The following is a 16,567-nucleotide window of genomic DNA, read 5'->3' as shown; positions in this document are numbered from 1 at the left end:
TTCTGTGGGGGTCTCTTTATCTCGGGGGTCTCTTCAGGTCTCTTTATCTAGGGTTTCTGTTGGGGGGGGTTCTTTATTTATGGGGTCTCTGGGAGGGGCAGTGGGAGGCTTTACAGGGGGTGGGCAGTTCTTGCATGGTGGGGGGAGGGTGGCCCTCAGATGGACTTTAGGGGCAACTCTCTCAAGGAGTTACCCCCTTGGTCCACCGCGAGATCCTCCAGGTCAGGGCCACGCTGGCAAATACCAATAGTAAATCCCACCCACCTGGGGCGTCATTCTCCGACCCCCCAGCGGGTCGGAGAATGGCCGTTGGCTGCCGTGAATCCCGCCCCCGCCGGTTGCCGAAGTCTCCGGTACCGGAGATTCGGCGGGGGCGGGAATCGCACCACACCGGTTGGCGGGCCCCCCCGCTCAATTCTCCGGCCCGGATGGGCCGAAGTCCCGCCGAGAAATTGCCTGTCCCGCCGTCGTAAATTAAAGTTGGTATTTACCGGCGGGACCAGGCGGCGTGGGCGGACTCCGGGGTCCTGGGGGGGGGCGCGGGCCAATCTGGCCCGGGGTGTGCCCCCACGGTGGCCTGGCCTGCGATCGGGGCCCACCGATCCGCAGGCGGGCCTGTGCCGTGGGGGCTCTCTTTCCCTTCCGCCTCCGCAACGGCCTCCACCATGGCGGAGGCGGAAGAGACTCTCCCCACTGCGCATGCGCGGGAAACTGGCAGCGGCTTCTGACGCTCCCGCGCATGTGCCGGGAAACTGTCAGCGGCCGCTGACGCTCCCGCGCATGCGCCACATTTCCGCGCCAGCTGGCGGGGCAACAAATGCCATTTCCGCCAGCTGGCGGGGCGGAAATCCCTCCGGCGTCGGCCTAGCCCCTCAATGTTGGGGCTAGGCCGCCAAAGATGCGGAGCATTCCGCACCTTTGGGCCGGCGCGATGCCCGTCTGATTGGTGCCGTGTTTGGCGCCAGTCGGCGGACATCGCGCCGTTGGGGGAGAATTTCGCCCCAGAAGTCGAGCAGTACAGGAGGTAGTCCCCACACTGCCACCACCACCCCTCTCCTCCTAAATTGAGTGAGGTTACACAAAATGCTAAGTTGCATCATTTGTAAATTAATTTTAAAAATTAAAAAATCTGCTATTATCTGGGTAAGTTTAATTAGACTTTTCCAATATAATATAGACAGAGCACAGGGTGGCGAATTAGCACTTCAGTGTAATGGTCTCATCTCTGTGACCTTCATTCCCATATGGTGAAGCTCTATAATCTGATTAATTTACATTAAATCATACATTAGAGCAAGTCAGTGACTAATTACCAAGGCCTCAGCTTCTCTTCTGCTGGTTTATCTGAATTTGTAGCTTAACCACTAATGTACATCATCAAGTTATAGGTCAAATTTGCTGTGCATTGTCAGGTCATTCACTAAATCTACCCTATCAAGTATTGATTTGTGCAGACAGACAGGCATTATGAAGTGACTCATAAGTCATAATGGAAAGTATTCCTTGAAGGACAAGTGTGGTACCCTCAATAATGATGCTTAGAGATTAAACTGTAAAGAAGCCTTTATTAGGCTAATAACTATGCTACAGATTTGGACGAGAGCTGACTGCTATACAGACCATGAGGCAGGCCTTTATGTATGGTTCCCAGATGGGCGGAGCCAGAGGCGGAGTCCACAGGGTTCCAAGCCTGGTCTTAAAGGGGACATCACCTTACATGATGATAAGGCAGTAACCGTTCATCACAACAAGAAAACTATAAAATATTTTTTGAAGTTGTCCGCCATTTTATAAATTTGTGTGTGAGTGTGCACTTTTTTAAAAAGAAACATTTGTCAATTAGCCTGATCAGAATGGCAATAGGTTTTGTCACCTGTTCATTGCTGGAGCGTGTTATATGACTGTCGGATGGCATTTCCATTGAAAAACATGGAGGCAGGATTTCAGACTGGCTTGAGAACTGAACCAGATGTGCTCAACCTGACAGTAAAACAATACTTCCTCGACATTTATATCTCCATTAATTTTGTGCAACCGGCAGCTCCAAACAGCAATAAAATTTGAATATAAAAGTATCCAGCTAATAACAAGATTGCTCAGTGTTTCATTTGAATGGAGCAGACATCAGAAAATTGTTGTGTTGGCAGCCAGGCACGCTGATTTTATCGTCCAATTTGTACTGCGATTCTTATTTGTGTTGATTATTTTGTTTTTACTGAGATGTAAAAGCTGTCGGATGGATCATAATGCAAAGAATGATTCAACTCTATGTTTGCAGTTTATGGGGAAGACAAAAGATTTCAATCTTCTCTTCTTCTTGGGCAGTCCCTCAGTGTCGAGGATGCCTTACTACCACTTCGGGGAGGCGGGTGGCTGAAAATTCCGATCCTCGATCCGCAGACTCTGCCACAGGTTTGGCAGGTGATGTTTGATGAGGTGGGTGGGTGGGATACTATTGATTCTGCGCTCTCCTTTTGCTGTTTACGCTTGGCCACCCTACGGCACTCGAGGTGATTGACACCTTCGCGGATTGTTTTTCTCCAGTTTGTGTGTTCTGAGACAAGCGATTCCCACATGTTATTGGGGATGTTGCATTTATTTAGGGAGACTTTCAGTGTCTTTGTAGTGTTTCCTCTGCCTCATAGCGATCAATTGCCATTGCGGAGCTCGGAGTAGAACTCTTTTTTTGGGAGTCTTGTGTCGGGCATGCGGACAATGTGGCCCACCCATCACAGCTGGTCGAGCGTGACCAATGCCTCGATACTGGGGATATTGGACTTGGAGAGGACAGTCCTGTTGGCACGCCTATCCTATCAGTGGATTTGCAGGTTTTACGGAGGCAACACTGGTGATATCTCTCCTGGGATTTGAGGTGCCTGCTGTACATTGGCCATGTTTCTGATGCATACTGGAGGGCGGGGATCACGGCTGCTCTGTAGACCATGAGCTTGATCCTGGGTTTGAGGTCTCGGTCTTCGGATACTCTGTTCCTCAGACATCCGAAGACTGTACTGGCGCATTGGAGTCGATGTTGGATTTCTTAGTCAATGTCTGCTCCCACTGGGAGGAGGCCCCCAAGGTATGGGAAATGATCCACATTGTCCAAGGGCTCGCTGTGGATCTTGATGTTCGGGGGCAGTTTTGTGTGAAAGGAGCGGGAAGATAGAGAGGATCGGGGGAGAGTATACTTAAGTAAAATAAGGCAGGATCTGGCCAAGGTAGATTAGAACAGGTTACTGGTCGGGGGATCTACAGAAGAGCAGTGGGGGGGGGAGGGGGGGGGGGTGTTCAAAGAAGAAATGGGGACGGTACAGGCCCAACATGTTCCCTCGAGGATAATAGGAAGGAGTAACAAGCCCAGAGAACCATGGATGACTAGAGATATTCAGGATACAATCAGAACATAGAACATAGAAAAATACAGCACAGAACAGGCCCTTCGGCCCACGATGTTGTGCCGAACCTTTGTCCTAGATTAATCATAGATTATCATAGAATTTACACTCTCCCACCCACATCCACCTTTCCCTCCCCCATCCACACACCAATTTCTCTCTTCTCTCCTCCCCACACTCCCACCTCTCTCACTCTCCCACCTACACTACACTTCTTGTTCTCGCTCCCACCCACTTTCCCACCACTGCACTCTCCCATCCACACTCCCACCTCTCCCTCACTCTCCCACCCACATCCACCTCCCTCCTTCCCCATCCACTCTACCACCTCTCTCTCTTTCTCTCTCCCACCCACACTCCCACCTCTCTCTCTCCCACCCACACTCCCACCTCACTCCCACTCCCACCCACTTTCCCATCTCTCTCTCTGACACACCTCTCTCCTATTCCCACCCATGCTCCCACCTCTCCCTCTGCCACCCACGCTCCCACCTCTCCCTCTGCCACCCACACTCCCACCTCTCTCTCTCCCACCACACTCCCACCTCTCCCTTACTCTCCCACCTACACTCCCACTTTTCCCTCTCATGCCCCCACTCCCGCCTCTCTAACTCTCTCTCTCCCACCCACTCTCCCACTTTTCCCTCTCCCGTCCACACTCCCACCTCTCTAACTCTCTCTCTCCCACATACACTCCCTCCTCTCTCTCTCCCTCTCCCACCCACACTCCCACCTCTCTCCCTCCCACCACACTCCCACCTCTCCCTCACTCTCCCACCTACACTCCCACGTTTCCCTCTCTCGCCCCCACTCCCACCTCTCTAACTCTCTCTCCCACCCACACTCCCACCTCTCTGCCTCTCCCACCCACACTCCCACCTCTCTCTCCCACCCACACCTCCTCTCTCTCTCCCACCCACACTCCCACCTCTCTCTCTCCCACCCACACTCCCACCTCTCTCTCTCCCTCTCCCACCCACACTCCCATCTCTCTCCCTCCCACCACACTGCCACCTCTCCCACCTACACAACCACTTTTCCCTCTCTCGCCCCCACTCCCGCCTCTCTAACTCTCTCTCTCTCCCACCCACACTCCCACCTGTCTGCCTCTCCCACCCACACTCCCACCTCTCTCTCCCACCCACACCTCCTCTCTCTCTCCCACCCACACTCCCACCTCTCTCTCTCCCACCACACTCCCACCTCTCCCTTACTCTCCCACCTACACTTCCACTTTTCCCTCTCATGCCCCCACTCCCGCCTCTCTAACTCTCTCTCTCCCACCCACTCTCCCACTTTTCCCTCTCCCGTCCACACTCCCACCTCTCTAACTCTCTCTCTCCCACATACACTCCCTCCTCTCTCTCTCCCTCTCCCACCCACACTCCCACCTCTCTCCCTCCCACCACACTCCCACCTCTCCCTCACTCTCCCACCTACACTCCCACGTTTCCCTCTCTCGCCCCCACTCCCACCTCTCTAACTCTCTCTCCCACCCACACTCCCACCTGTCTGCCTCTCCCACCCACACTCCCACCTCTCTCTCCCACCCACACCTCCTCTCTCTCTCCCACCCACACTCCCACCTCTCTCTCTCCCACCCACACTCCCACCTCTCTCTCTCCCTCTCCCACCCACACTCCCACCTCTCTCCCTCCCACCACACTCCCACCTCTCCAACCTACACTCCCACTTTTCCCTCTCCCGCCTCCACTCCCGCCTCTCTAACTCTCTCTCCCACCCACACCTCCTCTCTCTTTCCCACCCACACTCCCACCTCTCCCACCTACACTGCCACTTTTCCCTCTCCCGCCCCCACTCCCGCCTCTCTAACTCTCTCTCTCCCACCCACACCTCCTCTCTCTTTCCCACCCACACTCCCACCTCTCCCACCTACACTGCCACTTTTCCCTCTCCCGCCCCCACTCCCGCCTCTCTAACTCTCTCTCTCTCCCAGCCACACTCCCACCTCTCTGCCTCTTTCACCCACACTCCCACCTCTCTGCCTCTCCCACCCACACTCCCACCTCTCTCTCCCACCCACACCTCCTCTCTCTTTCCCACCCACACTCCCACCTCTCTCTCTCCCTCTCCCACCCACACTCCTACCTCTCTCCCTCTCCCACGCACACACCCACCTCTCTCTCTGCCTCTCCCACCCACACTCCCACCTCTCCCTCTCTCCCTCTTCCACTCACACTCCCACTGCGGAATCTCTGGATGAGTCCCACGGTACATCAGGGTTCCACAGAACTCAGTTTGGGAAACACTATATTATATGATCAGTGGGGTGTGCAAAAGTGCTTCAACACGTATTTTCTTTGCCTTGATTTGCCTTCAGACAGCTTACACTCTATTTTTCAATAATACACATGCAAAATGAGAAAAGCTGATGAGTAGCTTCAAAAAAGTTCACACAGCCCACAAAAAAAATTGACATTTGGACAAAATATATGAGTAAGGACCCAGAAGACCGAATAAATTAAATCTCTTCATATTACATTGAGGGCAGTATTTAATGGAGGGGTTGAGATCTTGCTGGTTAGTTGGTATGATCTTGGTGTTGCCTCTTTGGGGAAGGCCCATGACTGAGTGCCTCTCAGCAGTGCTCTTTCCCGGAAATCAAAGACCTGGGGATGGAACTTCTCTCCTCGAGCTGCTGATCAATCAGAGTCTGACAGCTGTCACTGCAGGCAGCACCATGGGGCAGCGGCATTGACTGCAGGCAATGAACCCAGAGCGAGGCCGAGGATCTGTGAGGGACCCAGGCCACAGGTGAATGATGGAGTTCACAGGGTATGCGTTGTGGCGGCGGAGTGTTATCAATAGCAAGTGTTGTGGGGGGGGGCATTGACCACGGGACCCTCCCCCTGCCACCTCCACTCCGGAAGCCCCCGAGCAAACCCAGTAGAGTTTGCTTTTTTGGGCTTCCTGCAAGGGGAGTCCCCTGTCCGCCCCTGGGTGAATATCAACTGTGGCAGGATGAGGCCCTTAACTGGACATTAATTGCCCACTCAATTGGCTCCATTGGCAGCGGTGCAGGAAGGCTACCCTGCGAAAGTAGGGTACTACCCTGGATGGTTTCCCACCCACTACTCACCCACACAATTAAAATGCCCTCGTCATCAAATCTGCCTCGAGGAAGGGCATCGAATTCCACCCTGAATTTCTGGATTTTTACAAGTAATTGTGGATCACATCCAACAAATTCTTTTGATGAAAATTGAAATGCAAAGGTCTGAAGTATGACATATGAAAAGAAACAGAAAGAATGGAAGCACAGTGGAGCACATAGTTGTCATGACTTAAGATGTAGTCATTCCCGTACTTTCAGCAGTTGTCCTATAGAGAAAACAAATCTGAAGTTCACACATCCATAATTCGCAATGTTGGAGTTAGAAATGGTGGAAGGAAAAGTGCAGTATAATAGTGAAAAATCTATATTTCTGGGTTGTTCTGTCGCAGGAAATTTTAATTTTGACAATTTTTGCTGTTGGATGCTCAAGTATCATGAAGTGTACTAGGATTTGGTACTTAAATTCAAACATAGTTTATTTGATACGTACACCAAAATTGAGGAATATATTAATCATGGCTTCAAATTCTGAATCACAGTCCACCTCAGTCTTGTGCGCCTTCATATTTTTGGCTATTTCATAATCTTAGTGCCAAAGCACAAGAACAAACACCGATACCCTTATATGTAACACAAGAAGAAATAGCGGGCGCGATCGAATGGCCTCTTGAGAGATTTATGACTCTTAGAATGTCTTGCAAGATCTAATCTGGGTGGTTGTGCTCGGGCAGGGTGGCACCCTGGCACTCCCACTGCCACCGGGCTCCTTGGCACAATCACTGCTTGACACTTTGACACTGCTTTCTGGGAGGCTGGCAGTGCCAAGGTTCCCAGGTTGCCATACCAGGGTTCAGGCCCGGGGGTGCCCGACCCTTAAGAGGTGGGATGGGAGTTGAGAGATCAGGGTGGCATTTAAAAATGACGCCCCGATCTCTTCCTGCACAGACGAGCTGAGGTCATTGGTGCAGGAAGTGAGGTAAGTGCGGCCTCAGTGGGGCATTCCTCGCCAAGGCCAAAAGGAAACAGAGCCCCGTTTGATAGCAGGATCGTTCTTGGCACCGCTGGCACCGAGAAACACCCCGTTCGATCCGCTCATAACGGGACTCTATTTTTGGGTGTTAAACAGCGCCCAGCAAAATAGCAATTGTTTGGGAAGAAGTTGCCTGACGCATTGAAACACAATGCACACCATGATCATATAAAGTGTCAGTCGTACTGCGACTTTTACACTATCTCAGATGATGACACTCTTAAACCTGAAACTTCTTTCATCAACTGATATACTGATCGTCACGTTCAATTACCTGAATGAAAACACCAGCCAACCCTTGATATTTTAGACTGAAGTGAGGCAAAACATTAAATAGAGTACAGCACTGAAATGGTTATTCTTGCAGTAAACATGACCGGAATAAATGCAGAAATGTCTGTTTGTCTTTTCCAGTTTCAATGTGAAAAATTAAATGTATACCATAACTTGATAAAAATCTAATGATGTAATTCATGTTATATATCCTTGTGCAATATTACAATTGAATTGTATGTGAATTGTGAAGATTTCATAGTCATACACCACAAGAAAGCACCCGGAGTTAATTGTGTTTACCGTCCTTCACACTTGCATTTGTAGCCATGATTAAACATTTGCCATAATTTCTGATTCACCAATGTGAAACAATCAGAGGCACACACAGCCCTTTTAAGCTTTCCCCCATCCAAACCATCAGTGGGTGCCATCTTACAGCGAGAGATTTTTCAGGTTTAGCCCCAACGTTGAAAAAACTGACCTGAGGGGCACAAGCAGGATGATCGGTGTCTGGACGGAATTGCAAATAACTTCAACAGAAAGTGGGCGATTGGCACCAGTGTAATAGATGCACGAATAAATGCTAAATCAATACAGGTGAGACCTTACATTTGATCTGCAGCAAGCAGACTTATCCTGGATTAACCACAACTGGCTTTCCCTATTTACAGCAGCAGAATGTTTTAATGACGGAAGAACAGCTAATTACTTGTATTTATTGTATCTCTCAATTGACTCCGTGCCTACCTTCACAGTGCAGCATGAAATGATCGTTACTGGGGCTGAAGTGGGCACTGAAATAAGTGCAGTTCTCCCCATGGAAAGTGCAAGAAAGACACTGGCGGTGAAATGATCCCATAGTGTGTACACTGTTAAATAGAGCAAAGCATAAGGAAGCCGGTTAGAACGGAGAATTTCCTACCACCATATGCAATTGCAACCAAAAAGCAAATGCAATATGTTTACATCAAAGAAATGGACCATATATTTGCCCAAAAACTAAAGCAAAGACTGTCAATGCTGGAAATCTGAAATAACAACAGGAACTGCTGAAAAAGCTCAAAGTCAAGTGGCATCAGAGGAGATAGGTGTTTCAGGTCGATAATCTTTCATTGGAACCAGGAGGTGTTACAGATGAACAATTTATAAGGACGTACAAAGCTAAAGAAAAAAAAGGGACAGGGAGAATGATCTATGATTAGATAGAGGACAGGAGATGATTAAATGTCAGGAGTGATAACAGTGTGACTAAAGGAGACATTGGTGAGACAAATTAGAGAAGTACGTATCGAAAGCTGAAAGGATGTGGTAATGGCTATAGTATAAGAATATCTGGCTCAAGTGGTCTGGGAGTAGGGTGGAAGAAAAAAACAAAAGACTTCAGATCATGGAGACCATCCTGCTCCTGCCTACAATGCACTGATAGGGTATTACCTTGTTTTCCCTTGTCCTGTTTCTCTATATAAACTATTGATCTGTAACATCTCCAATTATTTTTACCCTAACTTTAAAAAAAAAAATTTAGTGTACCCAATTCATTTTTTCCCCCAATTAAGGGGCAATTTAGTGTGGCCAATCCACCTAGCCTGCACATTTTTGGGTCGTGGGGGCAAAACCCACCCAAGCACGGGGAGAATGTGCAAACGCCACACGGACAGTGACCCAGAGCCAGGATCGAACCTGGGACCTCGGCGCCGTGAGGCTGCAAGGCTAACCCACTGCACCACCGTGTTGCCCTTTTTACCCTAACTTTAAGGATATAGGGTCCTGAACTGGTGGCCTTATTAGTCTCAGCACTGGAGGAAACTAAGAGCCTGACAGACTGTAAAAAAACAAATTGTAAATATTTGCAATTTTTCATTTCAACTTTAAACTTGTGCGACCAAACTGATGGCAATTTAAAAGAATTGCCCATCTCAGTTCCCGCTGTGTCAGAAATAGTCGTCTACTATCTCTGCTGTGGAGTTTTACAGTTATTGAATTGTTCTGGTATCCGGCTCTTGGTCACAGCTGGGGTTCTGACAACAAGCTTTGTGTTTCATTTCTTGTGGGTGAAATAAGTGGCAGCTTAATCTCCTAGCTGATCTGACCTTTTATGTAAACCAAATTTTCACTCACAAAGCAAACGTCCTGTCAAATTCCTGCACTGGATTTAAAAACCAAATGTGCATTCCACAAAATTTTTTTCATTACACCACAGGGTGCAAACTTTTGCTCAAGATATAAAATATTTGCGAAAATAGTATTATTTAAGTTGATATTATTCATGGAAATATGCAACACAATGCTATATTTTTCATATGGTTATTTATAACAAGGTCCCACAGAAATATATTGCTTCTCCCCAATTTGAAATTCTCTTGGATATTTTATTCATTTTAATGCATTTGTAAGGTGCAACTTGAGGTCACATGCTAACTAATTGAATTTTACAGCAATTCACTCAGTACAGTACATAGATGCTATTTTTATCTTGGATTTATTGTTTGGCAAATATCACTGATGAGAAAGAACAATACATTTTTCCTACCAAAATTGTTCATGCTAATTGTGATTGTGAAAGAAAAATAATTAACTTCCACTATGAGCTATTGGCTTTCTTGATGTTCACATCAGCATGCAGTAAAAACCATGGTTTTAATACTGATCAATATTGCACAGTTCAGTTTTGATGATAGTGCATGTCCCACCATAAAAATGACATTCACCTGAGGAAGGAGCAGTGCTCCAAAAGCTAGTGTTTGAAACAAACTTGTTAGACTTTAACCTGGTGTTGTAAGACTTCTTACTGTGCTCACCCCAGTCCAACACCGGCATCTCCACATCATAAAAATGAATGAATCAAATCAGATAAGGACATCTGCACATTGATTCGAATTGAGGACCAGACGGAAATGGAATTTCATTGGAAAACTCAGTGAGCGTAAAGCCGTTTTGCTCCAGTTGAAACTAATATTCCTTCATACTCGATTAATCACAGCTCTTATTTTTAAACACATATATTTAACCTGATTCTGCCTACCTGTACAAGTGTCTTCCTCTTGGTGAATCTTCTGTACTCAAAAAATATCTATTAAACAGGATTAGATTGGCAAACCATTAGGTGACATTCTCATGTTAAATTATTTTAATGATATTTAGAAATGTTAAACTGTTATTTATAGGTACAATTAAAGTAGTAATGTTTTGTGGCAGAAAATGATTGTCTGTAGTAGGCCAAGTTAAAATTATTTTATTGAATATCTCTTACTACATTACATATTTTTAAAAATTCTTTCACGGAATGTGGGCGTTGCTGGCGAGGCATTTATTGCCCATCTCCAATTGTCCTTGAAAGGGTGGTGGTGAGCTTCTTGAACCGCTGTGGTCCATATGGTGTAGGTGCATCCACAATGCTGACAGGAAGGGAGTTTGACCCAGCGACAGTGAAGGGGCGGTGGTATTGTTCCTATGATATATTTGTTGTTGCCGTGAAGAGAAAAAAAAGTAGCGGTGCCACGCCCTAAGTTCGTAAAAACAGGGTTTATTAAGAGATGTTGCTTCTGCCAGGGTAAGATGGTGAACTCTTCCAAAGTCCCACAAAACACTCTGCTGACTTCACTCGTGACATTTCACCAGCAAATAGTGTTACTCAAATACATAACACCTCTCCCTCTTTACTCTTTGAGTGCCAACGATTTTCCTTTAAACACTTAAACAACAGATCCAACACAACATTCATTGCATTACATCATCATGTTATTTATACATATATACATCAGTAAGACAGTCTCTTTGGAGGACGTCTGTCTCAAGAACAAAGAACAATACAGAACGGGCCCTTCTGCCCTCAATCCTGTACCGATTGTTGCTCATTTTAGCCTTAGTTTAATTGCTCTTGTTCTATCACCTTTGCTCTTGAGTCGGCAGGTACCTTTCTGATACCGCCACGTGGTTCAAGTCCGAGTAATGATCAATAATCCAACACACCGCTTAGTAAGAGTGAAATCAACGCACATTTATTATATACAGTAATCAATACTGATGCATTAATTCTACTTCTAAGCTACTTCCTACAACTAACAGGCCAATACTTAACTTTGGAAATGGCCCACCAGGTCAGGGAAATGAATGGCCTTTCGTATGGGTTCTGAGCCTGCGGGATTCAAAGCTGATACAGGTCGATAGCCAGGAGCGCCTATCTCATAGCGAGTGTTGAAGTAAGACTTACGATTTTAGCGGCTGTTGCAGAAGGTCAGCAGAAGGGTCTCGAAGGGTGCGGAAGGATGGAGAGAGGAGAAGGGGCTGAAGAAGGGTCGATTTGAACTTGGACTCTATACTTATAGTCCCCAGGGGCTTCCCGCCTTTCGGGGCGGACCCTGTACCTGGTTCCAAGTGATTGGACTTCGTCCCAATCACTTGGTTCGATATTCTCCAATGCTGGAGCGATTCCCTGATCGATGGGCGGTTTTGGGGTGGTCGTTCACCTCTCTTTGTGTAGGCTCCTGCTGGCGCCGAAAAGTCTGGGTTGGCTTTGTGTGTCTAATTTGTTGCACATTGTTCCCGGGGATTGCTCATTAATATTCAGATGGCTGGTGTTTTGTGATGCTAATGGCTCCAGGTATCGATTCTGTCTGGCCTCCCCAGAGGCGAATACACAGTTTTACCTGCAGCTGCTTGTTTTTAGTCCTGTTGGCTGATTTTCCCATCAGCCTTTTCCGTTCGCCATTTTAAATCGGGGTTGGCCATTCTAAATCAGGAGTTAGCCATTTTAACTGGCTACACGATCATGATATCACCCTTGGTTAAAAACCCTCAGCACTTCCTAGTGCCGTATCTCTCTATACCCATCCTATCACTGTATTTGTCGAGATGCCTTTTGAATGCCGTTAATGTATCTGCTTCCACAACCTTCCCTGGCAACGCGTTCCAGACACTCACCAACCTCTGCGTTAAAAACCTGCCTCACACCACTCCTCTAAACGTTGACCCACAACCTTAAACCTATGCCCCCTAGTGAATGAATCCCTGCCTATCCACTCTGTCCATGTCCCTCATAATCTTGTAGACCTCTATCAGGTCACTCCTTAACCTCCGTCCTCCTAATGGTAGTGTGGCAACCAGAATTGTGCACAATATTCCAAGTGCGGCCTTAGCAAGGTTCTGTACAACTGTAGCATGACTTGCCAGTTTTTATACCCGATGCCCCGTCCAATGAAGGCAAGTATTCCATATGCTTTCCACCTGCACGCCCAGATCTCTCTGACTTTCTGTATTCCAAAACGTTTTGCCATTTACTGTATATTTCACCTCTATGTTAGACCTACCAAAATGCATACCTCACATTTATCCACATTAAATTCCATTTGCCATTTCTCTGCCCAAGTCTCGAATCTGTCTATGTCCTGCTGTATCCTCTGACAACTCTCAACACTATCTGCCACTCCACCAACCTTGGTGTCACCCGCGAACTTACTAATCAGACCAGCTACATTTTCCTCCAAATCATTTATGTGTACGACAAACAACAGAGACCCCAGCACAGATCCCTGTGGAACACCATTAGTCACAACCTTCCATTCAGCAAACCACCCTTCTACTGTTACCATCTGCCTTTTGTGACCAAGCCAGTTCTGTATCCAGCTTGCCACCTCACCTATGTTCCCATGTGACTTCACCTTTTATACAAGTCTGCAATGATGTAAACCACATCCACCACCCTCCCCTCATCGATCATTTTTATCACCTCCTTAAAAAGCCCGATCAAGTTACTGAGGCACAACCTCCCCTTCAGAAAATTATGCTGTCTATCGAAAATGAGTCCATTTGTTTCCAAATGGGTATAAATCCTGTCCCTGAGAATTCTCTCCACTAATTTATCTACTACCAACTTGAGGCTCACTGGCCTATAGTTTCCTGGATTATTCCTGCTACCTTTCTTAAACAGCGGTACCACATTAGATATTCTCCAGTCCTCTGGGATCTCACCTGTCGCCAATGAGGATACAAGGATGTCTGTCAAGGCCCCAACAATTTCCTCCCGTGCTTCCCTCAGTATTCTGGGGTAAATCCCATCTGGCCCAGGAGAGTTATCTACCTTAATGTCTTTTAAAAAACCCAACACTTCCTCTTTTTTGATGTCAACATGACCCAGACTATCGACACACCTTACTCAAGAATCATCTTCCACAATCATCTTTTCATTTCGCCCATTTCCTCTGGCTCAACACATAGATTCCCCCCATTGTCCTTAAGTGGTCCAATCCATTCCTGGCCACCCTCTTGCTTTTTACAAATGAATAAAAAGCTTTGGGATTTACCTTAATCCTACTTGCAAAGGTCATTTTCTGACCCTCTCCTCGCCCTCCTAATTTCCTGCTTAAGTACCTTCCTACTTTCTTTATATGGCTCAAGGGTTTTGACTGTCTCCACCCTTTTAGACCACACAAAAGTCTCCTTTCTCTTTTTGACGAGGTTCACAATATCCCTTGTTATCCAAAGCTCCCAAAACTTCCCATACTTATCCTTCGTTCTCTCAGGAATGTGACTTTCCTGAATCCTAATCAACTGTCGCTTGAAAGACTCCCACATGTCCAATGTTGATTTACCCTCCACCAGCCACACCCAATCCAAATTCTTCAATTCCTGTCTAATGTTAGCGTAATTTGCCTTTCCCTAGTTTAGCACATTAACGCAAAGGTTACCATCATTCCTGTCCAAAAATTCCCTAAAACTTACGGAATTGTGGTCACTAATCCCAAAATGTTCTCCATCTGATACCTCAACCACTTGTACAGGCTCATTCCCCAATACCAGGTCCAGTACTGCCCCTTCCCTAATTGGACTATCTACATATTACATCAAGAAGCCTTCCTGGATACACCTTACAAACTCTGCCCCATCCAAGCCCCTAACACTAAGTGAGTCCCAGTCAAGATAGGGAAGTTAAAATCCCCTCCCACAACAACCCTGTTACCTTTGCACCTATCCAAAATCTCTCTACCTATCTGCTCCTCTATCTCTCGCTGGGGGGGCTGTAATAAACCCCCAACATTGTGATTGCCCCTTCCTGTTCCTTAGCTCTACCCAGATTGCCTCATTGTATGAGCCCTCCAAGGTGTCCTCCCGCAGTACAACTATAATCTCCTTAACCAGTAATGCTACCCACCCCCCCACCCCTTTTACATCCTCATTTGGGTAATATCTAATGTTAAGGAATTTGGCTGTTTACGATCACGAAGTGTCTTCTTGTTTCTTGTTCACTTGAGAAACTTGAGTACATCTCGTTACTTCTTGTGAAGCTAACTCAGGATCTGTCTCTGTGGATACTAATGATTCTGTACTGACTGAATTAGTAATTTCTGCAGTAGTAGAGCTCAGTTCTGGCATAGCACTGTCCATACATTCCAATGTGAATGTTTCTGCTGAAGACTTTGTACATTCACTTTGTGAAGGTAATAACTGGTCAGCCTGCCGATGTCAAACTTGTTCATCTTCTGTTTGAACTGTGTAAGATATCGGACCTGTCTTGGCTAGAATGATGATTGGAGTCCATTTTTCACTCATGGTATGATTGCTAGCTAATACACATTCTCCACGGTTAAAGACTCGACGGGAGCTGCGAGTTGGAGCGGAGATTTAAAAAGCGCCGGAGCTGAGAGTCAGAGCGGAGATTTAAAAAGATTGCGGCCTAGTTTCGGGATCTGTTCGGAGGAGGAGGAGCAGTCTCTGTCAGGGAGAGAACCTGAGAACATCTGAGACCCTCAGAAGGTAAGTAAGTGATTTTTACTCATTTTTACTTTTCAAATTGTGTGTGGGGGGGGGAAACTGAAGTGACATCACAGAAAAGCTGTGACCTGAGAGGCTGGTTGGGAATCTACACTAAATATAAAAAATTAAGCATTGGTAACTAATTAAACATAATTACATAATTATAATTTAGAGGGGTATCTAAGCCAGAGATCGGAGATTACTATATTTAGCTTTCACATTTATAGTAGAAATCTAGTGCTAGGAAACAGATATTTAACAGTAACTTTTTTTTATTTAAAAAAAATATTTCAACTTTTAACTTTAATTTACTAATTAATTGACGCAATGTCAGTTAGAGGGGTGCAGTGCTCTGACTGTGAGATGTGGCAGGTCCGGGAGGCTTCCAGCATCCCGGATGGCTTCATCTGCAGAAAGTGCACCCAACTGGAGCTCCTCACAGACCGCATGGTTCGGTTGGAGCAGCAATTGGATGCACTTAGGAGCATGCAGGTGGCGGAAAGCGTCATAGATAGCAGTTATATAAATGTGGTCACACCCAAGGTACAGGCAGAGAAATGGATGACCACCAGAAAGCGCAGGCAGTCGGTGCAGGAATCCCCTGTGGTTGTCCCCCTCTCGAACAGGTATATCCCTTTGGATACTGTCAGGGGGGGGGTAGCCTATCAGGGGAAAACAGCAGCAGCCAGAGCAATGGCACCACTGCTGGCTCTAATGTTCAGAAGGGAGGGTCAAAGCGCAGAAGAGCAATAGTAATAGGGGAGTCTATAGTCAGGGGCACAGATAGGTGCTTCTGTGGACGTGAAAGAGACTCCAGGATGGTATGTTGCCTCCCTGGTGCCAGGGTCCAGGATGTCTCCGAACAGGTAGAGGGCATCCTGAAGGGGGAGGGCAAACAGGCAGAGGTCGTTGTACATATTGGTACTAACAACATAGGCAGGAAGGGGCTTGAGGTCCTGCAGCAGGAGTTCAGGGAGCTAGGCAGAAAGTTAAAAGACAGGACCTCTAGGGTTGTAATCTCGGGATTACTCCCTGTGCCAC

General features: G+C 47.0%; 1 protein-coding gene across 1 annotated transcript in view; it reads right to left on the bottom strand.

The window, feature by feature from the left end:
- The window catches only part of LOC140388578 (inactive dipeptidyl peptidase 10-like), a 1,987,526-nt gene that overhangs the window by 99,989 nt on the left and 1,870,970 nt on the right, over positions 1-16,567 (bottom strand). Inside the window, exons 15-16 of the mRNA XM_072473003.1 lie at positions 10,800-10,847; positions 8,525-8,646 (exon numbers count right to left, since the gene is read on the bottom strand). Of these exons, the coding sequence (XP_072329104.1) occupies positions 8,525-8,646; positions 10,800-10,847 (170 nt within the window). The remainder of the gene's footprint in view (positions 1-8,524; positions 8,647-10,799; positions 10,848-16,567) is intronic.

Source organism: Scyliorhinus torazame, chromosome 2 (genome assembly GCF_047496885.1).
Source record: "Scyliorhinus torazame isolate Kashiwa2021f chromosome 2, sScyTor2.1, whole genome shotgun sequence".
Taxonomy (NCBI): domain Eukaryota; kingdom Metazoa; phylum Chordata; class Chondrichthyes; order Carcharhiniformes; family Scyliorhinidae; genus Scyliorhinus; species Scyliorhinus torazame.
This window is presented reverse-complemented; position numbering and strand designations above follow the sequence as displayed.